This window comes from Sminthopsis crassicaudata, chromosome 4 (assembly GCF_048593235.1).
Source record: "Sminthopsis crassicaudata isolate SCR6 chromosome 4, ASM4859323v1, whole genome shotgun sequence".
In the NCBI taxonomy this organism is placed as follows: Eukaryota; Metazoa; Chordata; class Mammalia; order Dasyuromorphia; family Dasyuridae; genus Sminthopsis; species Sminthopsis crassicaudata.
In genome coordinates this window covers 23,046,056-23,073,550 of record NC_133620.1, presented here as the reverse complement: position 1 = coordinate 23,073,550, position 27,495 = coordinate 23,046,056, and the positions used below count along the sequence as shown (strand labels likewise).

Sequence of the window (27,495 nt, the reverse complement as noted above, 5' to 3'; positions counted from 1 at the left end):
TGGAAGGTACCCGCATGAGGGGGCGGGGAGGGGAGCAGAGCAAAGGGTGTTTTAGGCAGCTCTGGGCCTGCTTTCAGGAAGCTGAGTCTGGCCTGCATGAGCGGGGACCAGTCGGTCTGTGCCTCAGTTTCCTTAGCTGTAGAGTAACAGCATCTCCTTCGGGGTGGTTATGGGGCTCCACTAGTATTTGCACAGGGCCGACTCTACCCACACACACCCTACATGATGGCTGCAGCCTGGACATGCTGGTTTTTGTCTCCAAACTGGGACGTCCAGTAAGAGAGGTAAGGGGCATTGGGATGGCAGAGACGGAGGCTCAGAGACCCGAGGATCACGGCCCAGAGATGAGGGCAGTCGGTGCTGAACCAGATGGCAAAGTTTGGCCTTGGCATAAAGTGGCCAAGGACGGGCCAGATCTGTTAAAACGACTGATGGGGGGGGGGGAGAACCAGGGGAGCTGTGCTGCAGAAACCTGACGGTGTCCCAGAGGACTGACTGACCAGCCCGGTCAGAGGCTGCAGGGGCCAGAGTTGGGGGGCTGGGAAAGGCCAGAGCTCCTCAGGAACCCAGGCCCTTGTCACCTTTTCCCTGGATAGTAGGGGACAATCTGTTTTCCAGAGCTAGGCCCCCACACCAATCCTCTGGGCTCCCCCTTGCAAAGGCACCTGAATATTGTATTGTTTTGAGAAGCTCCAGGTTTTCTGGGGCTCGAGCACCTGCTGTCTCCACGTTTGGGCCCCAAAGCCCTGCCACGGTTCCCATGTTGTCTCATCGCTGCTGCCCCCCTCACCCTGACAAGGAGCTGCCTGGTCCGGTGCGGGGAACAGGCCTCCTTGCCCGCCCTTTCTGAGGCTCTGTGGGATTCCTGGCCCTGCCCTAACTGCTTTGTGTCCGGCGCCTCGGGTCCAGCTGCCGGGCCGCCAGAGCACAGACCTGGCAGGTAACCTTCAGGAGCTTCCGGCCGCAGCGGGATCACGCCCGGCTCCTAGCGCTCCCCTGAAGCTGCCCCCTTCCCATCTTCTCTCTCACCCTCTTTCTCCACGAGTACTTGGCTGCCAGGCTTAGATTTAGCGAGGCTTTTTTTTTGTTTTGGTCTATTCCGGTTTAGAGCATTTGTAAAATGCCTACTATGCGCCAGGTTCCAGGTAAGCCCTGGGGACACCAAAGCAAGGCAAAACCAGTTCCTGCCTCACCCAGCTCCCTGACTCTCAGCACGGGGTCCCTGAGATCCAGCACCGGGACCAGACACACTGGAGGTGACGTTGGGGGAAGGTGGAAGGGGCTGAGAAAGCGTTGGCTGGGACTGAAAGGGAACCCCGATTTGGAGACAAGGAGAGGTGTTCTAGATGTGGTGGACCATGACAGCGAGGGCACAGAGGAACTGCAGGCCGTGGGCGCAGGAGGCCGGGCGGGCAGGAGGAGCTCAGGAAGCTTATGGCAGCAGCTGGGGGAGCGGGGAGCAGGCAGCCCTCCCCAGCGGCTCTGGCCACGGTCTCTAGGGAAGGCAATGAGGGCTGCACTGGAGATGGGGCAGTAACAACCACGGTGGAGTCTGCCTCAGAGTTTATGGGGCTCCAATGAGAAGTACGGGGACTTGGGAGAGCGGGACGGGATTCTGCCACGCCCAGGGGCTCCTAGAATGAGAAGGGTTCCCTCCAGTGCTCCACAGGCCCCCAGGCCTTTGTCCTTCCTACAGCCCGATTTTCCTATTCTGAGGTAGCCGGACTCGGTCCTCAGGGTGGTCGGGCAACCGCGCCTGCTATGGGGTGTGGGGGGAGCAGGAGGGCCCATGAACTCGACCTTCCTGGCCACGAGTGGAGCGGTTTTTGTAGTCATAGTCAGTAGAGCCAAGAAAGCTTCCCCCAGTGCCGGAGAGAGCCAGGCTGTGGGGGAGATTGGGCCAGGAAGCTTCTGTCTGTCAGAGGGAGGCAGCGAGGCCCTAGGCTACAACGTCTGAATCCTACTTCAGACACCCGCTGGCCGTGTGCCCAGGCAAGTTCCTTAATCTTTCCGTGCCCGTTTTTTCATTTGTGAAATGGGTACGATAATATCACCACTTCCCAAGGTGGTTGTGAAGGTCATGAGATCATATTTTAGTGCGACATCAGCGCCTGTTATTATTGCTAGTTCATTTTGACAGGTTAGTTCAGTCCCCTGGTTTATGGGGAGAGAATCCTTGAGGGGGGACCCCTGAGCCTCTCCTGCCTCCTGAGGTCTTCCCACATCTGCAGGGCACGGAGGCCAAGGATGTGGCGGAGGCCGAAGATGTGGCGGAGGCTGGGGAGGCTGAGGATGCTCTGCCGGAGCGGCACGGCAACGCTGCAGATGGATGTAAGGCACGGCAGTCCCTGACCCAGGCGAGAGGCTCAGGGCAGAACAATGGATGTGCTTCTGAGAGCCTGGCTGCGGGGTGCCGGACACCTCCCGAACACGCCTCAGACACTCACTCGCCAACAAAGCGGGGCGGCCGCTTCTCCCGGAAAGCCGCCATCCCCTCCAGCCTGTCCCGGGTCGGGATATTCTGCAAAAAAACCGCAAGGCTGTAATTTTCCCAGCCAGCCCTGGCTCGGGGAAGGCGTGTGGCCGGATCTCTGCAGCCGTGTCTAGGGGGGTGTGGGGAGGGTCAGTGACCTGTTAGCCCCACGGGGTTAAACAGAGACCCACAAGCCGTCCCCCAGAGCCTCCTCCTCCTGACTAATACCTCCCCCCCACCCAGGGTGGCAGAGTCAGCTCCTGGGTGACGGGGACCCTGGTGGTGAAGAGCAGATTAGTACCCCTCCCTCGGGTGGGAGACTGAGCCAGGGTCCTCGTGGGAAAACCGCCTAAAACATTCTGTTGGCCCCCTGAGCCTGGGCCAGTTCAGCCACGTCTCCTCAAGTGGCAAGGCTGTGAGCTGGGGGAGGGCTGCCTTCCGCCACTGAGGCCTGCAGGGGACCGTGAGGGGCAAAGGGCGGCTGGCAGCCAGTGAGCCACCCAGCCCCCTGAGGGAAGGGGGTCCCCGGATGGCCCCCCCAGCTCTCACTGTCGGAAAGTCCCCATCTGCGGGAGGTCCCCCCACGCTTCCAGGCAGTCCTCGGCAGAGAGCAGGAAACCCCGGCCAGCGTGGTCACCCAGCTACGTGTGGGAGGGGGAGGACTCGCACCCAGCCCCAAACACCAGCAGACCCAGCCCCCACGTACCTGGGCGTAACACATCCCTTCAATGGCCATTCCAGAGGCGATGTCCACCTGTGGGGAGGAAGTAGAACCGTGAGATGTTCCAGGAGAGGGGGGAGGGGGAATAGAGAGCCCCAACTCCGCCAGGGGGCTGTCTGTTCTCAGAACAAGGAGAAGCCGAGGGACTTACTGATTATGTTTTATTTATATTGTAATATTAATATTATTATATAATATACTTACATAATAACATTATCATATAATAATATAATATATTAATATTATATATTATTCATGGGTTCTTAACCTGGGGCCGAGGAGCTTTTTAAAAACACTGCTCATGATTTCAGGAGAACCGATTGCTTTGTAACCATGCATTTTATTGGCTGCTTTCACAAACCCCATGAGGAGGGGTGCCCGGCTTTGGCCAGCCCGACTGCCAGGGGGTCCTGGGCCCGGGGGGGGCTCAGAAGTCCCGCCGAGTTCCAACCCTCTGGCTTTGCCGAGGACGGGGGGAAGAGCCGGGGTCTCTGGGCCCCCACCAGAGGGAGAGGCTCCGAAGGCCAGCTCGGATCTTGACCCCGCTCAGCGTGATGGCCTGGCAGCCCCTCCTCCACATGCCCTGACGTTTCCCGGGCCCTCAGGGCAGCCAGGGTTGGCTTTGAGGGAGGCCCAGGTGCTGCCAGTTCAGGGCGTCTTGCCTTCACAAGGCAGCGCCTGGCACAGCCACGGGCCTGGAGGCCGGCTGATGCTCCCGGCGGGTAGGCCGTGATCCTGCGTCACTGCTCAGGCTCCAGAGCAGGAAGGGACTCTGTTACCCCGGAGGGGTTGGCACAGACTGGTCACCTTAGCTGTCCTCACCCTTCCCCTCAGCACCCACAATGTGCCCAGCGTCATGGAGCCCGGCCGCCTTCCACATAGGGCTAGCGGGCGACCGATTTCTCCCGGCCCCCCAGTGGGGCCCAGGGCAGCGCCCTCCCTCACGGAGAGGGTCATGGCCAGGAGCCGAGAGGAAATGCCGGCCCGGGGTCCCACCAACAAAGGCCAGCTCTGCCGCTCCCCCCCCCCCCCCCCCGCAGTGGGGCCCAGGGCAGCGCCCTCCCTCACGGAGAGGGTCATGGCCAGGAGCCGAGAGGAAATGCCGGCCCGGGGTCCCACCAACAAAGGCCAGCTCTGCCCCTGCCCCCCCCCCCACAGTGGGGCCCAGGGCAGCGCCCTCCCTCACAGAGAGGGTCACGGCCAGATTTCAGGCCGGTCCTTGAAGAAGCCCAGGTGCCCCCAGCTCCCTCCAGAGCATCCGGGCCCAGGAAGCTCGGGCCCAGGCCTGGAGCGGGCGTTGAAGGTCACAGACGGGGAACCGCTGCCCATGCGGGGGACTCCTTGACTCAAGCCGCTTCCCCTGCCCGGGTTCCCACAGGCGCAGGGGCCTTAGCCTGGAGCCGCTGCCACCTAGGGGGCAGGAGGAGCCCGGGCTTATCGCACCCATTTGGCAGAAGGGGACCCCGGAGCGCGGGGCCCAGGGACTTGTGCAGGGGCTCCGGCGCCCCGGCTTATTCGTGAACCGGGTGATCAGACTTAGGCCGGTCCCTCTGGTTCTGCCTCGCCTCGATTTTGTTTTTTTGCTGAGACAACTGGGGGTAAGTGACTTGCCCCGGGGCCCACAGCCAGAAGTGTGGTGTCCCCCTGACTTCAGGGCTGCTGCGCCCCCTAGCGGCCCCTTCTTTGATTTTTAACATGGATAACTACGTTTCAATAAAATGTTTCCCTTGCGATCCTCAGAATTTTATGCCTTTATAAACAATATTCTGAGAAGGGTCCGGGACAGGAAAAGGGCTAAGAAACCCTGATCGTGGGGCAGTGGGTGGAGCCGCAGCCCTGCAGGGGGAGGACTCCAGTCCAAATCCGGCCTCGGACGCTGGCACGTCCTGGCTGTGGGACCGGGCGGCTCGGCCCCAGCTGCCTTGCAAAAAAAACCAAATTAAAAATTAAACAAGCGGCGCTGAGGCGTTCTCCCTTCCGGTGGTGAAAGTGGAGGCCCGGGCAACGGACTGGTCCAAAGTCACCGGGCAGGGGAGCCGGATGGACTAAACCATTCTCGCCCCCAGCGGCCTGGCCTGGGCGGTCCTCCCTCTCCGACTCCCCCGCCGGTGCCCGCAGCTCCCGGGCCCCTTAGCCACCGCCAGCCCCGCTCACCTCCATCCCTTTGTCGATGGCCACTTTGCCCATTCTCACCGCGATGGGGGCCTGCGTGGGGAAAGAAAGGGGGTCGAGTCACTGCAGGCTGGCGCAGGCTACGCCGGGCCCGTCCCTGCCCCAGAAGCCCCACGGTCGCCAGATTTTTCCCCGTTCCAGTGTGGCCAGAGCTTCAGAGCCGGAAGGGGCCAGAGAGAGCCGATGCCCTTCACTCCTCCCTCAGGGGCCACGACGTCTGGCGCGGGGGAAGGCTGGGTCCAGGCGCTTCCCGTGGGCCCGCGGCCGGGGGCAGCGGGGGTCCGGGCCGCCCCCCTCCCTCACCTGCGGCACGATCTCTCTGGCGAGCTCCAGGGACCGCTGGTAGGCAGCCGTGCCCTCCTGGTTCTGGGGCACCGCGTAGTTCACCAGCCCGATGCCCTTCGCTTCCTCCCCACCGATGCGGCGTCCCGTGAAGATGAGCTCCTTGGCCAGGCTGACCCCCACGCACCGAGGCAGGCGCTGCGTGCCCCCTGCAAGAGACCGGCCCGGGCAGAGGTTGGGGTGTCGCGCGGTGGCGGCGCAGGCCCAGAAGCCGGGCGGCGGAAGGGGCGGCGGGGGGCGGCCGGCTTCCCAGAGCAGGCCCACTCTAGGTCCCTCCCGTCCTCCCGTCCCCAAAGATCGGGGCAGAAGTGAGCAGGGGCCAAACACAGGGCGGGGGAGCAGAGAGGAGGGGGTGGGCTTGGGGAGGCTGGGCCGAAGTACCTGCCCCTGGAAGGAGGCCTCGCGTTGTTTCTATCAGCCCCACGATGGCGGAAGAAGCTATTGAAAGAGGAGACAAGGTGAAAGTCCTCCCCCCTCTCCCGGCCCCCTCCCCCCCCATCTTCTCCCGTCCTTTATTCACCCAGGCTTCCTCAGGTAATGTGGGACAATATGGAGGGAGGGGGCAGTGGAGAGGATACAAAACACGCCCCGGGCCCGGCCATAGGACATCTCCCCTCCTGCCCCGCTCATCCATCCGCTCCCCGCCACACTCCCAAGTCCTCCCCAAACCCGGCGTCAGAGGCCTTGGCTCTGGGGGCTCTGCCATGCAGGGATTATTCTTTCCATTTTACAGATCAGGAAACTGAGACTCATCCTGGCTCCAAGCTTGCTGCTTGAACTTATGGGGAAAAAAGCCCTGGATCTGGAGTTCAAAGTCCTGAGTTCAAATGCAGACTCTGTTACTTTCTCCTAGTAAGTGATCTTGGACAAGACTTCACCTTCCCGGGCCATCTAAAAAACGAGGGCGTTAAAGGGCAGCTAGGGGGCGCAGTGGCTGGAGCACCAGCCCTGCAGTCAGGAGGACCTGAGTTCAATCTGGTCTCAGACACTGAACACTTCCTGCTGTGTGACCCTGGGCACTTAACCCCAGCCTGGGGGGGGAAGCCAGAGGGAGCTGGATGAGATGGCTTCCAATGTCCCTTGTACTCCATCTGGGATCCATGACTTCAGGCTCTTTATCCCTTTGGTGTCCTGGGCTGGGGACGGTCTAGAGAAGCCCAAGGGGAAAGTGGGATGACAAAGAAGCCAGCTGTCCTGAGCTACAAGTACCAAAATACTAAGAAAAAGAGAAGCTAATGGGCCCCAGGTTGTGTTTCTGCGCACAGAGCTCAGCCCCAGTGCCTAGCACAGCCAAGGCTTTAACAAAAGGCTTTTCATCCATCCAGCCGTCCCTCTATCCACTCCTTTGTTCATCCATCACCCATTTTCAGACCTCTCTGCTCTTTCCAACCTCAGGGCCTGTCTTCAGGCCGGTCCCTCCCCTGGCCTGCCTTCCCCTCACCCTCATGAGCAGTCCGAGGTCTCTGCAAAAATCCTGGCCAAAGCTCCGTGACCTCGAATTCCCGGGCTCTGTGACCCTGGGTAAGGGACCTTTGATGTCTGGGTCTCAGCTCATCTCCACAACGGGGAGAAAGACAGTGCTTGGAGCCAGAGAACCTTCCGGCTCACTTCCTACCCTGAGCCTCAGTTTCCTCCTCCGTAAAATGAGGTGGGTGCTTGGCCTCCGGAGGCCCTTCAGCTGCAGATCTAGAACCCCCGAGCCCGACGCCCCCAGAAAGCCGGGAAGTGCTCCCGCCACACAAAGCTCTCCTCCGAGCTCGGCCTTGCCCGGAGCCCCCCCCCCTCTCTGCCCCCCGCTCACCTGCCACGCGGAGATCACAGGCCAAGGCCAGCTCGAGGCCCCCGCCCAGAGCAAACCCATCGATGGCCGCAATGGTGGGCGCAGGGAACGCGGCTGTGGGGACAAGAGCGTGCCAGGGCCCGGCTGGGTGATGGGGCAGGTCTGCCCAGGGGTCCCAGGCTCCGCTAAGCCCCTCCGCGCCTCAGTGTCCCTCGTTCCACGACAAGGAGATTCAGGGAGTGGAGAAGAGCGCCATCACTTCCCCTTGTTGTCCAGTGAATGCTCTGGAAGCTGCCCCCACCTTCCGACTCATTTTAAACACAATTTTACATCCAAAGGGGCTTAATCTGAACTTATGAGTATACCCCTCCCCCTCCATTCAGGTCCTCATCTCTTGTAGCAGAGAATAAAAGGAGGAAAAAAAATGGGGCTAATAGTGGCCCTTCTCTCCCAGAGGCTTGTGAAGAAATAGCCTGACACTCTCAGGACTGTCCATCAGTTGGGCCTGAGTTCGCCCAGATGTGGCCAGAGGTGGCCAGAGGGGGGAGGGGATGGGCCTGGCTCTGCTTGGCCCCCGGGACAGAACCAAGAGAGGGGCGAGGTCCCAAAGGGGAGAGGGCCGCCTCTGAAGGGGGAGGGGCTGGGGGCCCCTGGCGCCCCCTAGTGTACAGGCTAAGCCTTGTTCCGGGGGCCAGCCTCTCCCATATGAGGGCGCGGACCGCTGGGGGGCGGGCCGGGCCGGGGGGTGTGAGCCCCCCCAACCCCCCTCCTTACCGATCTGGTTCATCAGGGCCCGCAGCCTGTGCACGAAGGCGGCCACCTCGGCCTCGCTCATCTGCGCGCGCTCTTTTAGGTCGGCGCCTGGGAGGGGCGGGAGGGGTCGGGACCGGTGTCAGGAGGCTCCGAGGGGCTGCTGGGGGGGAGGGCCTCTGGGGGGGCCAGGGAGCCAGGTGAATGGCGGCGGGGTCAAAGTCTGGAGCCTCACCGGAGGCAGCGAGGCCCAGGGGAGAAGAAGCGGGTGTGGAGGCCCTGGGCCCCCCTCACCACCGTGTGGCCCGGGCCCCGCCCCCTCAGCTCCAGCTCTCGGACCGGACTCCGTCTGCAGTCGGCGGGAGGAAGGCCGGGGAGACACCACCGGGAGTCACGTGGGGCGTCGGAAGCTACAGACCCGGCCCCGGGCAGGAAGGCGCGAGTTCCGGCCCAAGCACAAGCTCTGACCCGGAGCCCCTGAAAGCCGGGCGTCTGACCGCAGGCGGGGCGCCCCGACCCACACGGCGGGGGCAGCGCGCGGGGAGCTCCCGGGGGCGGGGGATGGAGACTGCTCCGGACCCGCCGGGAAGGGCCCCGGGGTGGGAGCCCGCGGCAGCTGGAGTGGGAGGGACGCCCGCGGGCTCTCCCTGAGGGAGGCTGGCCCTGACTGAGCGGGATCTCAGCGCCGGGGGCGGCTTCTGGGGGGGAGGGGAAGGCGCACTTGGTGCCCGGCGGCCAGGGGGGAGGAGACGGGGGCAGGGACCCCCTCCCTGAACGTCTCTCACCTGCACAGAACACCCCCTGGACGCCGCTCTTGAACACGAGCACTCGGACGCTCCTGTCCAGGCGAAGCTCATCCAAGGCATCGGACAGCTGCAAGGGAAACGATCTGGCTGACCACAGAGAAGGGGGCCCGGGAGCCCGCGCCGGGGAAAGCAGGAGCCAGAGCTGCTCGGGAGGGAGGGAGGGAGGAAGAAGGGCGGGAACCTTCGGCTCTTCCATCTGTCCGGCACAGTCAGCTGCTTTGGGGGGCTGCTTCCGTCTTGTCTCCCCGGTTAAGTGCGAGCCCAGAGGGCAGGGACGGTGCCTTCCCGTGGAGCCTCCCAGAGCTTAGCCCGAGCGCGCCGGCCGACAGCGTCCACCGAAGGACCGCGGGGCTGGGGCCGGAGCCCATCTCCTGCCTGCGCCCAGCTTGATTTGGACTATTCCGATCACCCCCCTGGACCGGAGTCTGGGGAAGGACAACGGACTCCCCCAGGATCTCTCCCCTGCTTCCGGCCTGTGCTGCTGCTTGGGATGTGGAGGCAAAAGGGAGGAGGGGGCAAAGCCGTCTGTGCCCTCGGCCAGTCAACATTCTCCCCAAAGTTCAAAGGCGAAAAGCCCAGTATAGTGATGGGGGGGCTGGGGAGGGGCAGGGAGTTAGAGCCGGAAGGGCCTCGAACACTGAACCCTTCCTTTTACAGAAGGGGAAACAGGTCCAGGAAGGTTACATATCTGGTCCAGGGTCAGGAGGAATCAGGGAGGCTCCTGATAGAGCCCTTTGGGAGAGTCCCCGGAGGTGGGGGTGAGAGTTCTAGGCTTGGGGGGCCCTTGGAAGTCAGGACAGCATTTAAGAGGAGCCATAAGGGAGACAGGTGGGCATCCATGTGTGAGGGGAAGGCCTCTGGGGCTGGCGAGAACCTGCTCCCATGCTCTGCCCCGAGCCTGCCGGGCCTTCCCTCCCAGCCTGACTGGGCCTGGTCTGGCCCGGGGCCCTTCTGGCTCAGGGGAAGATGACGGGGCTTCCGCCACAGTCAGCCTTACACATGGGGACACTCTGGAGGAGGCTGTGGGACCGAGGGCTCGGCTCGGGAGGCCTTGCCCTTCCCCACACAGGCGCCCCAGAGCTCCGGCTTCCCTTCTGCCTCTGTTCTGGCTCGGCCCCTTCCCTGCCCTGCCTGGGCCACGTTCCCTCCTCCAGTAGTGCCGCACTCTTCTCCAAGATCCGCCTCCGACCCTTACTGATCCATGCCGGGGTCACGGCTCCCCCTCTTACATACTCTTGCCCTTGATCTGTGTTCTTGCTTCTCTTCCTAATACAACAGAAGCTCTTTGAGGCCAGGGCTTGGGCATTTTGTTTTTATTTTCCCAAGGTCTAGGACAATCCTGTGTATACAGGAGGGACCTAATAGATGCTGACTGAGTGGAATAAAATTGAATACATTAGGAGCTCTCCAGAGGCTTTCCAAACACAGGGTTCTGGGACTTTAGAACTGGAAGGGACCTCAGAGGCCAAGTACAGTGTAGACATGGCTGAGGACACCGTGAAGTGGTTATCCAGCCCTTGCCTGAAGACCTCCAGAAAGGGGGGGCCCAGTGTCTTCCACTGAGGAGCCAGGTCTCCTTTGGGATAATACTACTTCCCCTTCCTTGAATGTCTTTATTTTTATTCATTCCTTTGTGTGTGTTGGGGTGGGAGGTGGGGGGGACAAAAGGGGTTAAGTGACTTGCCCAGGGTCACACAGCCAGGAAGTGTGAAATGTCTAAAATAAGATTTGAGCTCAGGTCCTCCTGACTTCAGGCTAGTGCTCAGATCACTGCGCCCCCTAGCTGCCCCTTCCCTGGCTGCCTTTAAGCAGAGGCTGGGTGGCATTTTTCAGGTCTGTATAAAGGGGATTTCTTTTAGCTGTGAGTTGGACTTGATGGACATTCTCTAATTCTGGGATTCTAGAAGTCTTTAGAAAGTCTTTCTTGACCTCAAGCCTCCATGGCCCTTTGTGCCTTGTTTTGCCCCCGGGGCCAAGCAGAAGGAGGCTAATACCCCCTCTTCCTCCTGACAGCTTTCAAATCCTCCCCTAAATTCCCAGAGCCAAGGGGATGCCTGACCAAGGGTGGAGATGGGGGACCCCCTTAGGTCCTGTTCAGCCTGTGGTTCCCTGCCCTCTGACCCCAGCCTCTCAGTCTGGTTTTTGTCCTTTTGAGCAGGCGGGTCCTACTTGAGCATGGAGATGCTGGTAGAGGCCATAGGGCCAGGTCACTCACCTCACTGACAAAGACTTTGCCCAGAGCATTTCGGGCCTTCGGTCTGTTCATCAAAATCTCCACGATACCTGGAGAGGGAGAAAAGATGCCATAAATGACTCTGTAAACTATCAAGTGTTTTGTGAACTGTCATTTGTAAACACTAAAAACTCCTCATCTAATTGTCTTTTAAAGTTTCAGTATTTGAATATCTGCCTTTGTTGAAGATTACTGCTTATTTATATTGTTTAGTCTAAACCTGTAGTTTCACTGGTGAGGAAACTCCTTTTGCTGAGAGAGATCCATAAGTTTCCTAACAGAACTGAAGCGTTTCAGCGATTTGCCCGGAGACAAGCAGCTAATACATGAAGAGCCTTACAGGATCTGTATCAACAACCAGAACAGGAGACCCAGGAGATGCGGTGGAGGTCCTAGAGGAGGAGGACCAGGCAATGACAGAGAAAGGGCAAGGAATCGGGAGGCAACTTATGCCCCAGACCAAGCTCATGTCCCAACACCCATCTATTGGAACCCATTCTCCCCGGGGACCTTGTGCGTACAAGGAGAGGGCACCTTTGGCTGAAGAGGAATGTTTTATACAAATATCCCTGCGATACTTTCTCCCTTTTCTGAAACTCTGATCAGTAACAAAGAGCACACCCGTGGGGGCTCATGAGCAGTAGCATTGGCAACCCTAGGCCTTTAGAGTGCGGAACGGAGCAAATTGGGAACTCAACTCTAAATGCAAACTAACATGAGCTCAGCAATAACAATAGTAAAAGTAAAAACAACAACCAGCATTTCTAGGGCTCTGTATAGGAATCTCTTTCGGTCTTCACATCAATCTGGGGAAGTGGGAGCTGTTGTTATCCCTCTCTTACAGGGCAGAAATGAGGTGATATAGGATCATAGATCACAGAGCTGAAGGTACAAGGTGGTACAGTGGATAAAGAACTGGGCTTGACAGCAGGAAAATCTGAGTTTAAATTTCAGACATTTCCTGCTCTGGGATTCTAGGTAAATCAGTTCACTTCTCTGCCAGCCTCTGTTTTCTTATCTGTAAAATGGGGATAATAATAGCACCTATCTCTCAGGGTATTCTTCAAGATCAAACAAGACAATTGTAAAGTGCTTAGCACAGTGTCTGGCACACAGTAAGTATTATATAACGGTTAGCCATTCTTATCTAGTCCAATCCCTCATATTACAGATCAGGAAACTGAGGCAGTGAGGTTTTAAAATGGGCCTGGATTCAGAGAAACTCATCTTTCCGAGTTCCAGTCTGCTCCGGCGTCCCGGCGGACAGCCTTAGGCATGGTGCACACTCACCCTGCCTGCCTTAGTTCCTCATCTGTAAAAGGAGCTGGAGAAGGAGATAGAGAACTATGCCAGCACCTCTGCCTAGAAAATCCACGTACTGCGTGGTCCACAGGGTCAGAGTCACGTGACACTGAATGACTTAACAGCAACAACACTGTGCCTACCAAGCAGGGATAGCCATTGCTAGCTATTATTAGCGTTATTTTTCCTTGCCCACGATTCAGTTGTTAAATATTGATCAGCATACTCCAGGGGGCACCATGGGTCTCTAGGAAGCCAGGTGTTGCCCACGGGGCTTGGATACCCACCCCAGGACTCACTGGGGCAAACCAAGAACTTAAGGGATGCAGAATTTTGGCTCCTGCTGCCAACAAAAGAGAAGCTGGAAGTGGCTTGGAACCAAGGTCTCTTCGAGTGGACTGAGATAATCTGCTCCGTCCGGCCCTCTCTCCAAACAGGACATGGGCAGCTTGATGAGCCACATCTCCTCGGACGGCAGCCAGTCGCTGAGCCGCTTCCTCTCAAGGCAGCCTCCGCCATGACTTCGGGAGCATCCAATATTGCCCAATGTTCTCCTCCCGCCCTCCTGACCTCTGCTCTCCCTACACTTGCTTTCCCACAAAGCACTGCACTTCAGTGGAAACAGGGCTGGACTGGGAACCATGAGAGTTGGGTTTCTTTAAGCTATAAAACCTCTTGAGGCGAGTCAATTCATCACCCTGAAGCTCAGTTTCTAGCCCATCTTGCCAACCTCAATGTGCAAAAAACTCAACAAAACCCAAAACTGTTATGGGTGAGGCTGCCCAAGGCTGGGGGAGCCACACATAGAATCCAGACCATGAGGGGACTAACAAATGCTTGTAGGGTGACTGACTGATGGAGCCACTGGCTACAGTCTTGTCCATGGCTGTGGTGGCCTAGAGGTTTGCAAAAGGCTTTTCAAATATTATCTCGTTTATCCTTTGAAAGAGCGTGGAGGACTGGGCCACTGCCCCAGGCCTGAGAGTCCCCAAAGGGCGTCATGAGTTTGGTTTTCCAAAAAGGGAACCAAAGGGAGGCTACAAACAGAAGCTAGTGACCTTGAAGGCCTTGACTCAGCAACAGTCGGGAGCAGTTGGAGAAATGGCTGGAGAACCCTCTGGAAAGGAAGTGGGGAGTAATGAGGTCAGCGCGGCATCCTCAGGGACAGGTCACAGCAGATGCAACCTTTTACTCTGGGAATGTCACATCCCAGGGGGTGGGGAGCTCTTTCTGTGTCCCCTGGGTGGGGGCCAGCACAGCCTTGGTTTGCAGCTGGTGGCAAAGAGAGGAAGAAAAAATATACGCCCTCCTGTCTCTATCTCAGCATTTCAGCAATGGAAAGGCTCTCTGGGAGCCCTTACCTGAACCAGATAGGAGTCCCCAGGGAGCACTGGGCCAGCAAGCAGGAAGATGAATTCAAAATCTGCTTTGCATACTGACTAGCTATATACCTGTTTATCTCAATTGTAAAAGGGGATAACAATAGCACCTAAATCCCTGGTTTGTGAAGATCAAATGAGATAAAATGACAAAGTACTTAGCACAGTGCCTGGAACAAAGTAGGCGCTACATAAATGCTTTTCCCTTTTCTTCCCCTCCCTCTTCTCAATCTACTGAAGTGCAGTCACCAAAATGGTTTTCAAGATGGAATCCCGCAATCTCTCAGTGGACAGGCTTGGAATCCACCCTGTAATGTTCTCTTCTCTAAATTATAATGTTCTCTGGGAGGAGATTTCTTGGGGAGCTTCTGGAGGCGGCCTTAGTTTCAGTTCAGTTCAATAATCCCAAATGCAGCCAGGAGTTAAAGTCCAAATCCTTTATTGTCTCTTTCAAAATCTTATCTCCTTCTCTTGGGGCCATTGTTAGGTTCTTACTAAGTGCTAATGAGATAATGAGATATTGGGTTCTTACTAAGTGCTAAGTCAGTACTTGACAATTTTCTAGTTCTGGCCTTTCTTGGTAGTTTGACTTGTGAATTCCTGGGGAAGAGCTTGCTTGCTTGGGAGGAGCAAGTTCATTGGTTGAAGTGGTTCTTCCCAGAAGCCCTTGCATTATTCCATTCTCTGGGAGGATAAAAAGGGCAGCACTCCAGAGATAGTCAGTCTCTGCTCTACACCAGGCTTGACATGGCTTCTGCAGGAAGGGAAGTCACTTCTCTGGATGAGAACTAACGGCAACTGTCTGGAAACAACGGTTCTCTACAGGAAAAGAATCTGTCCAAGAGATGAGATTTGAGATCTGGATCATCCAGGGAGGACACCCCAAGCTTTTATTGCAGCCTTAGCAATTTGCTCATATATTGTCATGGTATAATTAATCTGTTCTGAATTCTCTCCATACTGACCTTCACCAGCTAAGTGCTCAAAAGTAAATTTTGTGTTAACTCCTATTTCCAAATTGCATCTGACTTGGATTTTACATAATTCATGAAACTCCTCAAGCCATAACAAATGTTGTCCAGGTTCATTCGGGGTTAGGACTTCATAAGACAAACCATCTAGTAACATTTTAACATAAGCTGATGTAGCCCCATAAAGGGTACAACCTTTTTTCAAATCCTTAATTTTATTCAAATCTAAAGGTGCATATCTTCTCCTTTTTGGACCTACAGAGTCAATATCTTCAATCACAGGATATGCATGTGTAAAATCACTTATATCCTGTCCTTCTCTCTTAGCTTTAACCAATGCTTTTTCTAATCTTGTCATAGGCTTAGGCTGCTTCACAGGCAATTCTGTTTGTGTTTCTGCCTCTTCCCCTCCTCCTTCTTGCTCCACCCCTGAAGGGTTAATTGAGGGAGGAGATGGGAGATGCTCCTGTAGCTTAAAATTGTACTTAACTTGATTGTTATCTGATTCATCCTTTTCACCTAGTTTAGTTGATACTTCCCCATTTTGCTCCTTCTTCTCTTCCTTTAGAATAGCATTTTTTTTTTTAAACCATTTGGATTAAATTGTAGGTATGAAGTATATCTTTGGAAATTGAGTTTAGTCTGGAATTGTAGTGTTCATCTAATTGCTTTCCTACTAGGCTCAGCTAGTTTTCTGGAGGCCTTCCTTTCTCCTTGGTACCTGAGAGCTCTTGTCCCAATGTCTCCAGCCAGCATAAAGGTGGAAATGGGAATGAATCTTGACTCTGAATCTCCAAGAGAGTGGGCTTGTGGGTTTCTGCCTTGTGAATCTCCCAGAAGTCAATCCTGGTTGTGAATCTCCCAAAGTCCTCTTCAGAAGTTCCCTCCTTGACTGAATCCTAACTCTGAATCTCCTCCCAGTGGGCTTGTCCTTTTATATACTCTCTAAAAGTGTGAAGTCTAATGTGTGAACCAAGTACATAAGTACCTTGTTTCAAGTTCTGGTCCATAACATCTCCTTGTAGGATCAGGTCAATCACACTGAATTAGATAATTATTGTCTGTATTAATTCCAGTGACTTATCACCTTGTAAGAATCCTAACACTACCCCACAGACCCTGAGGGGCCACTGGACCTCAGGTCAAGAACTCTTACTAATGACAGTTGGGTCCTGGGATCTCCCGTGCTATTCTCAAGGACAAAACACTGAGATCTAAACACTAAAATCCTAATTATAAAATTAATTTTTAAAAAATTTAAAAAGAGAAATGACCAGCAGGATGAATACAGAGAAGTTTGGAAAGACTTACATCAACTGATGCTGAGTGAAATGAGCAGAACCAGAAGATCACTGTACACTTCAACAACAATACTGTATGAGGATGTATTCTGATGGAAGTGGAAATCTTCAACATAAAGAAGATCCAACTCACTTCCAGCTGATCAATGATGGACAGAAATAACTGCACCCAGAGAAGGAACACTGGGAAGTGAATGTAAATTGTTAGCACTACTGTCTATCTGCCCAGGTTACTTACACCTTTGGAATCTAATATTTAACGTGCAACAAGAAAATTGGATTTACACACATATATTGTATCTAGGTTACACTGTAACACATGTAAAATGTATGGGATTGCCTGTCATCTAGGGGAGGGAGTAGAAGGAAGGAGGGGAAAATTTGGAAAAATGAATACAAGGGATAATGGTATAAAAAAATTACTCATGCATATGTACTGAAAAAAATTATAATTATAAAATTAATTAAAAAAAAAAAGATAATTTCATTAAGAAAAAAAAAACCCAACACTAAAATCCTGTGGATACAGTTGGGTGCACTTAGGAACTGGTTGAACAACCAGGCCCAAATGTAGTCTCTTTGACTCTAAATGCCACCCTCCTTTGGCCACTTATCAACATCCTCCCTAAATGGTGGCACCCCGAACCAAATATAGTTGTTACAGATGAGTTCAGACCAGGGGCACAGGAAAATTAGCTCCTCTCTGGGTTCATGTGCTTGATAACCACGGCCAAATGTTAATTATCATGATTCAAAAATTATGGAGACAAAACACAGGGTTTAGTATTTAGTAGTTCATCACTTGATTATCTTATGTTTAGATAAATATTTGTAGATTTTGTATTTATAGAATATATATTTATATATTTAACTTATATTACATTTTATGTTTATATAAATATTTGTAGATTTTGCATTTATATAATTTATTATACTTATATATATTTAATTTATATTACATTTTATTATATCTTATGTTTAGATAAATATTTGTAGATTCTGTATTTATAGAATACATATTTATATATTTAACTTATATTACATTTTATGTTTACATAAATATTTGTAGATTTTGTATTTATATAATTTATTATACTTATATATTTACTTTATATTACATTTTATCATATCTTATTATTATTATTATTTTTTTAGCTGAGGCAATTAGAGCTAAGTGACTTGCCCAGGGTCACACAGCCAGGAAGTATTAAGTGTCTGAGACCAGATTTGAAATCAGGTCCTCCTCAATTCAAGGCTGGTGCTCTATCCACTTCACCACCTAGCTGCCCCTATATCTTATGTTTGGATAAATATTTGTAGATTTTGTATTTATAATATATATATATTTATATGTTTATATTACATTTTATGTTTGCATAAATATTTGTAGATTTTGTATTTGTATAATTTATTATATTTATATATTTAATTAATTATATATCTTTATCATTTATTATATTATATATTTGGAGAATTTGGAGCTGGAAAGCAGCAGAGGCTCCTGAGTTTTCACAAAATGCTTCGAGGCAATAGTCCAGAGACTGGATGGGAGAGTGGTCTGTCCCTACTCCAGCCCATCTTCCACTCACCAAAGTGATCTTTCAAAAGCTCAGGTCTGACCATGTCATCCCCTACTCTATAAACTCCTGTGGCTCCCTGTCACCTCCAGGATCAAAAATAAATTCCTGTGTTCAAAGCCCTTAACTTGCCCCTCCCTGTAGTCTTTTTTCCACCTTCACCTCCCTCCTTGATGCAGGGACAGTGCTCTCCTGGCTGCTCCTCAACAAAAGACACACTCTTCCGATTCTGGACATTTCTACGGACTGGCCCTCGAGCCTGGAACCTTTCCCCATCTGAGTTGCTGGCTTCAAGCTCTTGCTAGAGCACACATTCTGCAAGAAGCCCTGCATCCTCCTGCCCCTCCCTCCTCCTCTTCCTCCTCCCTTGCAGTCAAGGCCTATCATCCCCTCCAATTGTCTGCTCCCTTAGAGAGGGGATCCTTGAGACTGGAACTGTTTTTTTGCCTTTCTTCTACACCTACAAGGTGCTTAAGAAATGCCTCTAGGTGCTGAACTGGGAATCAGGAAGGTCTGTATCCCAATTCCACCTTAGACACTGGCTAGCTGTGACAGCCTCAGTTTCCTCGTTGGGAAAATGGGGATAATAATTTGTTGCAGGGCTCAAATGAGATCATATATTTAAGGGCATTGCGAGCCTTTGGTGGTTCAGTTTTTGATCCTGTCCAATTCTTTGTGACCCCATTTGGAGTTTATTTGGCAAAGATATCGGGATGGTTGGCCATTTTCTTCTCCGGCTCATTTGACAGAGGAGGAAACTGAGGCAGAAGAAGTGATTTCCCCAGGATCACACAGGCAAGTGAGGCTGAATTTAAACTCAGAAAGTTGTCTTTGGACTTCAGAATCCAGCACTCTATGCACTCTGGCGCCATCTGGTGGCCCCCAACTCAGGGTTAACAGACTAGAAGAGCTCAGATGAAGAAAAGCGTTTCCAGAGGCAGGGGGGGTAATGCCGGGGAGAGTGTTCTGGGGAAGACTCACTCTTACAGCTGAGGCTCAAATGCTTCCCACTTATGTGACGCTGGGCAAGCCAGTAAAGCTCTCTGCCTCAGTTTCCCCTCTATAAGACGGGATTCTCCTGGCTCCCACCTCACTGTGGCGGAGTGAGCTAACAAGTGGAAAGTGACACGCAAGCTCCGGGCCAAACACGCCCGATGCCAGTGCTGCCCGCTGGCCACCAAGCCACGAGATCTTTTTCTTTTTCCTTAGAGAGAGAGGAGGGAGATTAGGAAAGGTCTCCGGAGAGAGGGAAGCTGCAGCAGGGTCCAAGGAAGCCATTCTCAAAAAGGATGGGGGGGCAGTGTCAGAAACGGGGCACAGGGGCGTGGCAGACCTCAGGAGGGAGGGGCGCTTAGTCCTGGGAGTGCCAGAGTCCCCAGTGGCTGAGTGACCGAGCCACATCCTGTCCCCATTCGTTCTCGCCTCCAGGCTGGTTCTGAACGTTTTTTTGGACTTTATATCCTCCCTCTGCCACTAAGTGAGCCTGGCCTTTCCCATCAGCTCCTGGGATGGTGTGCTGTCCCCGGACTAAACCAGGTGACCTGGATGAGTTCTCTCCCGCCTCCGAGCCTCGCCTTCCTTCTCTCGGCCATTGGCGGAGCCCCCCGGCAGTCTCCCCACAGTTCTGGGGCTGACCCACTGGATTTCCATCTCCCTTTCCTGTGTGGTCTTTCCCCATTCACCAGCGGGTCACTCCAGAAACTTGGGCTCCCCATTCATTCACTGGGAGGAGCTCAGGGTCGCTGGGAGGAGCTCAGGGTCGCTGGGAGGAGCTCAGGATCGCTGGGAGGAGCTCAGGGTCTCTGGGAGGAGCTCAGGTTCGCTGAGAGGAGCTCAGGATCACTGGGAGGAGCTCAGCGTCGCTGGGAGGAGCTCAGGGTCGCTGGGAGGAGCTCAGGGTCGCTGGGAGGAGCTCAGGATCGCTGCTGGGAGGAGCTCAGGATCACTGGGAGGAGCTCAGGGTCTCTGGGAGGAGCTCAGGTTCGCTGCTGGGAGGAGCTCAGGATCACTGGGAGGAGCTCAGGATCACTGGGAGGAGCTCAGGATCGCTGGGAGGAGCTCAGGGTCACTGGGAGGAGCTTAGGTTCGCTGCTGGGAGGAGCTCAGGGTCGCTGGGAGGAGCTCAGGATCACTGGGAGGAGCTTAGGTTCCTGAGAGGAGCTCAGGATCACTGGGAGGAGCTCAGGGTCGCTAGGAGGAGCTCAGGGTCGCTGGGAGGAGCTCAGGATCACTGGGAGGAGCTCAGGTTCGCTGAGAGGAGCTCAGGATCACTGGGAGGAGCTCAGGGTCGCTGGGAGGAGCTCAGGATCACTGGGAGGAGCTCAGGGTCACTGGGAGGAGCTCAGGGTCTCTGGGAGGAGCTCAGGGTCACTGGGAGGAGCTCAGGTTCGCTGATGGGAGGAGCTCAGGTTCGCTGATGGGAGGAGCTCAGGTCACTGGGTAACTGGTATTGTGCTTGGGGGCGGGAAGCCAGTTTGGGAAGACCGAGTCCTGCCCCGGGCCGCTCCCCCAGGTAAATAGCCCCCAACAACAGCTGACTGTTATTCAGCCTCGCACCCCTCAGTCTCCACCCCCGCGGAGCTTGGCTGCCATTTTGATTTTATGACGATATCTCCCCACTCGGTATTCAGAGCTCTCTCCTCTCACAGTCCGGCAACTGGGGGGGGGGAGGGGACGCAAAGTCTACTCCGCGTGGCCAGCGAGGTCCGCCAGGGACGGGCGGCTTCGGGAGGCGGGGCTGCCCTACCCCCAAATACTGCAAGTCAAGCTGTTTGTACCAGTGGGCCGGAGCGGGGCATGGCTGGCACAGGGTCGGGTCTCCCTGACCTTCCAGCCCTTCCCCAAGCCTGTCCCAGCTCTTCTCGGGCCCCCCTCAATCCCCAGGAAGTCCCTCCCCCCTCCCCCAGGGCCAGGCACATTTGTGACTAAGACACCCTTCTGGTCTGGGGATCTGTTGGGGGGGGAGTGGGAAGGGGAAGTCTGGGGTGTCCAGGTCGGAAGGGACTGAGGAGGGGGGGGTCCAGAGAGGGAAACCTTCTGGGGCATGCTGGGAATCAGGAGGTAGGAGCTGGAGGGGGCATAACAGGGAACGTTCTTGAGGGCAAAGAAAAGCTTTGGGTCACAAAATCCCTGAGCTGAGAGGGTGAAAACAAAAGTGTGAGAATGGGGAAGGGCCTAAAGAGAGAAAAGTCACATGGAAGGGAGGACTGGTCAGGGCTGGGAATGGCCTTTGAACAGGGGGTGTCAGAGCTGGGAGGGGGCTTAGAACGGGATGTCAGAGCTGGGAGGGTGCTTAGAACAGGGGATGTCAGAGATGGAGGGATCTTAGAACAGGGGAAGTCAGAGCTGGGAGGGAGCTTAGAACTGGGGATGTCAGAACTGGGAGGGGGCTTAGAACAGGGGATGTCAGAGATGGAGGGATCTTAGAACAGGGGATGTCAGATCTGGGAGGGATCTTAGAACAAGGGATGTCAGAGATGGAGGGATCTTAGAACAGGGGATGTCAGAGCTGGGAGGGATCTTAGAACAGGGAGTGTCAGGGCTGGGAGGGGGCTTAGAAAGGGAGTGTCTGGGAGGGGTCTTAGAACGGGAGATACCAGAACGGAGAGGGAGTTTAGGGTAGATGTCAGAGCTGGCGGGGACGGCAGAACAGGGAGCATCTGGGAGGGGCTTTAGAGCCGAGGGTAAGGTCCTGGGACACCTACGGAAAGTGGAAGGAGACGTAGGGAGCCTGGCGGTCTGAAGCCGCAGAACGTCGGGACACAAAGTTTCGAAAGCACGGCTACACTGTCACAACCCAGCCGAGGATCCGGGCTCGGGCCTTCTCCACCGTCTAGGCCAGCCCGCAGCTGGATCGGGAGGCTCCCGAGCCCCGCGGAGGTAAAGTCCTCGGCCCAAGGTCACACATCGGGGACTATTGGCCCCGCAGGACCCAGGGGACCGGTCAGTCCCCTCCCCCTCTCTCGCCTGCCCCTCCCCCAGGCCAAAGGAACACAGATTTACGAGAAGAGGAAGAGAAGTTCAGAGATCAGGCGGCCGGACCCAAGCCGGTTCGCGGGACGCGGCAGGTCGAACTCCGAAACCGAAGTTCCCCGCACGGCGTTCCGCCCCCTCCCTCGGGCTGGGGGGGCGGGGCGCGGCTGCGGGCGCTCTCACCTGCATCGCGGTCCCCGCGCAGGGCGCTCACTTGGATCTCGGCGCCCGGAGCCGCGTCCCGGGAGGCCCAGCCGCGGGCCGGAGCCCGGGGGCCCAGGGAGCGCAGCGCGCGCGGGAGCGTCCTCAGCATGGTGGCAGCGGCTCGGGGACTCGGGGCAGCGGCTCGAGGACTCCCCCTGGGGGCAGCTATGCGGCCGCGGCCCGGGTTCCTCCGGACACACCCCTTTGCTTTCCAGAAAAGGAAACCGAGGGCCCCGGGAGGGAGAGGCTTCCCCCCGCGGGCCGCCCGGGCCTCAGATCCGGAAGCACTCGGCGCTGCCCCGCGCTACAAAGTCCGGCGCTCGGGCCCCTCGCTGCCCCGCGGGCGAGCCCCCGTCTAACCCGACTCTCCCCCAGCTCGGCTCCCGCTACAAGGGCCTGCCCGAGACTCGTCCCGGCCAGGTGAAAGGGCACGCTTCCAACGCCCACCCCCTCCAAACTCCTCTTCCTCCTTGGCCTCTTTCTGTCGCTGCTTCCTCCGTCCCGTCTTCCCCCACTGGCTCCGCGCTTTCCCTCCTCAAAAACTTGCACGAGACATTTAACTTTTCAGCCTCAGTTTAATCATCTGCAGAATGGGGGCAGCCTCCGGTTCTATCAGAACATTTTCACAAACTGAGAAATCCACAAACTTGGCCATATTCACCCTTGGGATTCCAGATTTAGAGCTGGAAGGGACCGAAGGAGCCATTAAACATAATCCCCTCATTTCACAGATGAAGAAACTGAGGCACAGAGGTCAACTGGCTAACCAAGGGTCACACACCCAATAAGCATCTGAGGGAGTACTTGGACACAGGCCATCTTCACGCCGTTACATCACGTTATAACGCTACATTTGGACCTGCACTGGGAGGGGGGAGGCAGATGAAGAAACCGCTTTAAAGTGGCAGGTGTCTAGGTTTCTGAAACTTTTATGTAACCCTGGGGCCTATAGGCCTATAAAATACGTAAACAAATTTGCTGCTAATAAATCATAATTTTGTGACCCCCACATTTAGTTAAGTGACCCCTTATGAGATAGTGACCCACACTTTAAGAAGCTTTAGTCTAGGCCAGGGAGAGGCTGCCAAGAAATAATTCTTGTGGTTGAGTGATTTTTCAGTCAACTCTTTGGCCTATTTGGGGTTTCCTTGACAAAGATGCTGGAGTGAATGGTATTTCCTGGTCCCGAAAATTAAATTTCTATTCTTATTATATCTTTTTAGCAAATGTCTCTTTGTGAAAGCTAATTGGTGGTAGTAATACTAGAGCAGGACGCGCCTGCAGTTGGTATTGGGGACAACACACTAGAATGGGGGCACAAGCTGATCATGATAGAGAAGATGTGACTGGGGAAGCATAAAGGGAGTTGTAGCTAGCTTTGCTCTGATCCATCTGACTCATCAGTGGAAGCTGGGTTGAAGATTCCCAGAGCTATTCAAAGATACTGTGATTTTGTGTGAGCTGCAAAATAAATCTCAGGTCTGATTGTTAAGCAAGAGGCAGGGTTGGAGGGATCTTCTTTGTAATAATGAACTTCACAATTCTGGCCTTCATCCCTCTCCACCCCCCTTATCTCCCTACAGCGACTGATCCAAAGATATTAAATATTTTAAAAGTCAATTTTACTTAAATATTTAAGAAGTTCACAAATCCTATTCATCGTCGGCAGTGTCTAGAGATTTACACTTTTGGTGTAAATAAAATTTGTGGATACCTTTAATGGCACAAAAGATGAAATTTCTCCAAAGTTAACCTCACTGGTTTAAATATATATATATATATATATATATATATATATATATATATATATATATATATATATATATTTATTTTTCCTGCTGTAATTAAGGACCATGTCTAGGTGAAGGGGCAGGTCAATTCTTCGAGAGCCTCCACTGCTGTGGAGCATAACACTTGAAGGGGTTACATAGCAGCCTTTACTGACACAGAGGTTTTCCTTGTGGATTGGGAATGAAATAAATTGGAGGCAGAGGAAAGAGGAGAGGTCAGACAACACAACTGTCTCTCAGTCCCCTAGTATCATTATCATTATCTGCTCACCTGAAGAGATCCACTCTACAGGTCTGAATTAGACCTGCAGCAGCCACTGGCAGATGCCTCCTGTGTCACAAACCTAAAGCTTCTGCCTTACAATGAATTATGATGATCACAGGAAAGCTGCCAAAGGCTTTGCCTCTATGGGGGCTGCCCTCCCCCCATCATTTCCTCAGGACACTATGGTCTCCATGGGAATTAACAAAACAGCTTGGGCCATTTTTGCAGCCACTGAAGCTCAGTCCTTCCTCGCTGCTACAGGTTCTGCTCTGGACACCATTTCTTTTTTGTGTCAGCATAGCACAGAAAGGATTCTTTGATATGCTTGTTGACTGGTTGATTGACATGGAGACCTGATCCAGCCATGGCCCTCATCCCACCATCAAGCAGTGATTCCTCTAAAGTCATGCTTCCCTTCTTGCATCAGAGTTTCCAATTCATCTCACCAGGGACCTTTCTTTGTACTTTTGTGTACAGCCATTTCTCCTCTCCTTCTTTTACATCTCTCCTTCCTTCCTTCCTTCCTTCCTTCTTCTCTCCCTTCTTTCTTCTTTTCCTTCCTTCCCCCTTTCTTCCTTCCCTTCCTTTCTCTCCCCTTTCCTCCTTTCCTTCCTTCCTTCCTTCCTTCCTTCCTTCCTTCCTTCCTTCCTTCCTTCCTTCCTTCCTTCCTTCCTTCCTTCCTTCCTTCCTTCCTTCCTTCCTTCCTTCCTTCCTTCCTTCCTTCCTTCCTTCCTTCCTTCCTTCTCTCTCTTCTTTCTTCTCTCCCTTTCTTCCTTCCTCCTTCTCTCCCTTTCCTCCTTCCTTTCCTTTCTCTCCCCTTTCCTCTCTCTTTTCCTTCCTTCCTTCCTTCTTTCCCTACTTCCTCCCTCCCTTTTTTGTTTTTTTTTTCCCCCATCTCCCATGGTTTTTCCCTTTTTCTCTGATTTTTCTCTCCCAACATGAGTCATAAAGCAATGTGTATTAAAATAAATAAACTTACTACAATTAAAAAAAGAAAGTGCTGGGCCTAGAGTCAGGAAGACTTCTCTTATTGAGTTCAAATCTGCCTTCAGACATTTACTAGCTACATGACCCTTGTTTGCCTCAATTTCCTCATCTGTAAAATGAACTGGAGAAAGAAATGGCCAACCACTCCAGTATCTTTGCCAAGAAAACCCCAGATGGGGTCACGTAGAGGTGGACATGATTGAAATGCTTGAACAACAATCTACAATCACCTGAAGTCAGGGGTTGCTGACTGCTCTCTAGGGTGTTCTGTGAATTTGTGGGTTTTGTTAGTCTGAGTAGCCCAGAATATTATTTATTGAGCCGAGGGAAATGGCTGTAAGATGCTATCTGAGCCACCAGATGGCAGTCTAACTCTTTGAAAGTTGGTATTGTCACCATTCCTGAGAAGGCTTAATTGAGTTTTGTTAAGTGATGAATGGACACCCCAGGTTCAACATTTTATTTTTAAAATTCAGTTTTATTTCCTTTTCATGATCAAATCTAGTTCAATAGATTATAGTTAGAACATCCCTCCCCCCAATTAAAAAAAAGAAACCTTTCCATTTTAGCTAGCTTTAACTCCCATTTTCCATTCCTGGGAAACATCAAGTCAATTAGGACCTGCCCCCCCCCCCCCCCCCCCAACAACTAGTATTTATATAACATGAAAATTTTGCAGAGTGTTTTTACACAAGTTATTTCATTTGATTGGATCCAAAATTCATAGAACTCAAGATTTTCCCATTAATGATGATGCGATGATTAACCCATTCATAGAGCTGGAAGAAGCAGAAATAAACAACAAAACAATACTTCAAATAACAAGCTGCAGCCTGGGCTTATTTTCCCACCCCACCCTCTCTCCACTACCCTTCTTCCCAGCTGGCCTGAGAAGAAAGAAAGAAGTTTTTGTTGAATTGTTGAATGTTTTCAAGTCAAATGGGACTCTTCATGACCCCATATGGGGTTTTCTTGGCAAAGATATTGGAGTGGTTTGCAATTTCCTTCTCCAGTTCATTTTTACAGATTAGGAAACTGAGGTAAGTATGGTTAAGTGACTTGCTCAGCATCACACAGCTAAAGTGTAAGGCCAGATTTGAATTCAGGGCTTCCTGACTCCAGGTTCAGCACTTTATCTCTCTCAAAGGGATTAGGTAGGTTTAAAAACAATGATTATTTTTCTACAGAATCCTGAAAAAGAAGACAAAGGGACAAAGAAACAGGTCAAAGGCTATGAAAAGACAATTTGCTTTTTTTTTCTGCTTTATTTATTTAATATTTTTCTCCAGTTACATTCAAAAAACAAAAAGAAATTTTACTTTTGTTTTTAAAATTTTTGAGTTCTAGCTTCTTTCTTTTATTCCCATCCACAATTAAGAAACAACATATGAACTTATGCAAAACATTTCCATATTAGTCAAGTTGTGGAAAAAAACATAGATCTTCCACCTTAATTAAAATAAAAACCCTCAAAAAATTAAGTTTAAAAAAAAAGAGAGAATGCTTTAATCTGTATTCAGCTACAATCAGTTCCTTCTCTGGGTATGGATAGGATTTTTCATCATAAGTCCCTCAGACTGGTTATGGATGATTCATAGCTGGTCATCCTAGAACATTGCTATTAGTTTGTACAGAATATATTTCACTTTGCTTAAGTTCCTGGAGGACTTTTCAGGGTTTTGTTTTTTTTTTTTCTGAGAGCATCCTGCTCATCATTTCCTACAGAACAATATTTCATCACAAACACAACACAGTTTATTGAATCATTCCCCAAACTGATGGGCATCTTCCAAGTTTTTTTGGCCTGAAAAGAGTTGCTATAAATATTTTTGGTACATTATTTTCCTTGCCTCTAAATCTCTTTTGTTGTTCATGTCTAGTTGTGGTTTTGTTAGGTCAAAGGATATGCATGAATTTACAGCACTTCAGACACAGATGATATCTTTTGCTCATTTATCAATTGGGGTATGGCTCTTATTTTCTATTAATTTGACTCAGTTCCTTCTATATTTAAGAAATGAGGTTGAAAAGGCAAATATTTTTTAAAAATAGGGGTAAACTATCAACAACCATATGAGAAAATGCACTAAATAATAAGAAATGCAAATTAAAACAGTTTTGAAGTTCTATTTTAGAGTCATCAGATAACAAAAAAAAAAAAAAAAAAAGGAAAAATGTAAAGGCTGTGGGAAGATAGGCACATTAATACTTTCTTGGAAATATGAAGTGATCCAAGTTCTAGAAAGCAATTAAAAACTAAACTAATACACTTTGACCCATACATCAATAAAGACTTATTAATCACCTACAAAGTGATGAGAATATAAAAGCTTTGACCAACTAGAACTGGCCAGTTAGATCCCTGGGAGGCAGCTACTATCATTCATAGGTTGTTTTTTGTCCTTCATTATCCAAGAGGGCTGTGACAGCAGAGAAGTGATGCTATGACATGCAAGGGAATTGGATTTAA

At 52.5% G+C, this 27,495-nt stretch overlaps 1 protein-coding gene across 2 annotated transcripts; it reads right to left on the bottom strand.

The window, feature by feature from the left end:
- Positions 1-1,077: 1,077 nt before the first annotated feature.
- ECHDC2 (enoyl-CoA hydratase domain containing 2) lies at positions 1,078-22,374 on the bottom strand. Of its 2 annotated transcripts, XM_074265913.1 has the most exons (10): positions 21,963-22,374; positions 11,260-11,327; positions 9,024-9,111; positions 8,263-8,349; positions 7,510-7,602; positions 6,090-6,146; positions 5,670-5,857; positions 5,349-5,399; positions 3,180-3,227; positions 2,092-2,521 (listed from the first exon to the last, which is right to left on the bottom strand). In XM_074265913.1, exons 1-10 carry the CDS (start codon positions 22,090-22,092, stop codon positions 2,444-2,446), a joined length of 888 nt encoding a protein of 295 aa, XP_074122014.1. In that variant the 5' UTR covers positions 22,093-22,374; the 3' UTR covers positions 2,092-2,443. The 2 variants fall into 2 exon arrangements, with proteins under 2 accessions (XP_074122013.1, XP_074122014.1); XM_074265912.1 differs by lacking the exon at positions 3,180-3,227 and having other exon boundaries at positions 1,078-2,540; positions 5,333-5,399.
- Between the last annotated feature and the right edge of the window lie 5,121 nt (positions 22,375-27,495).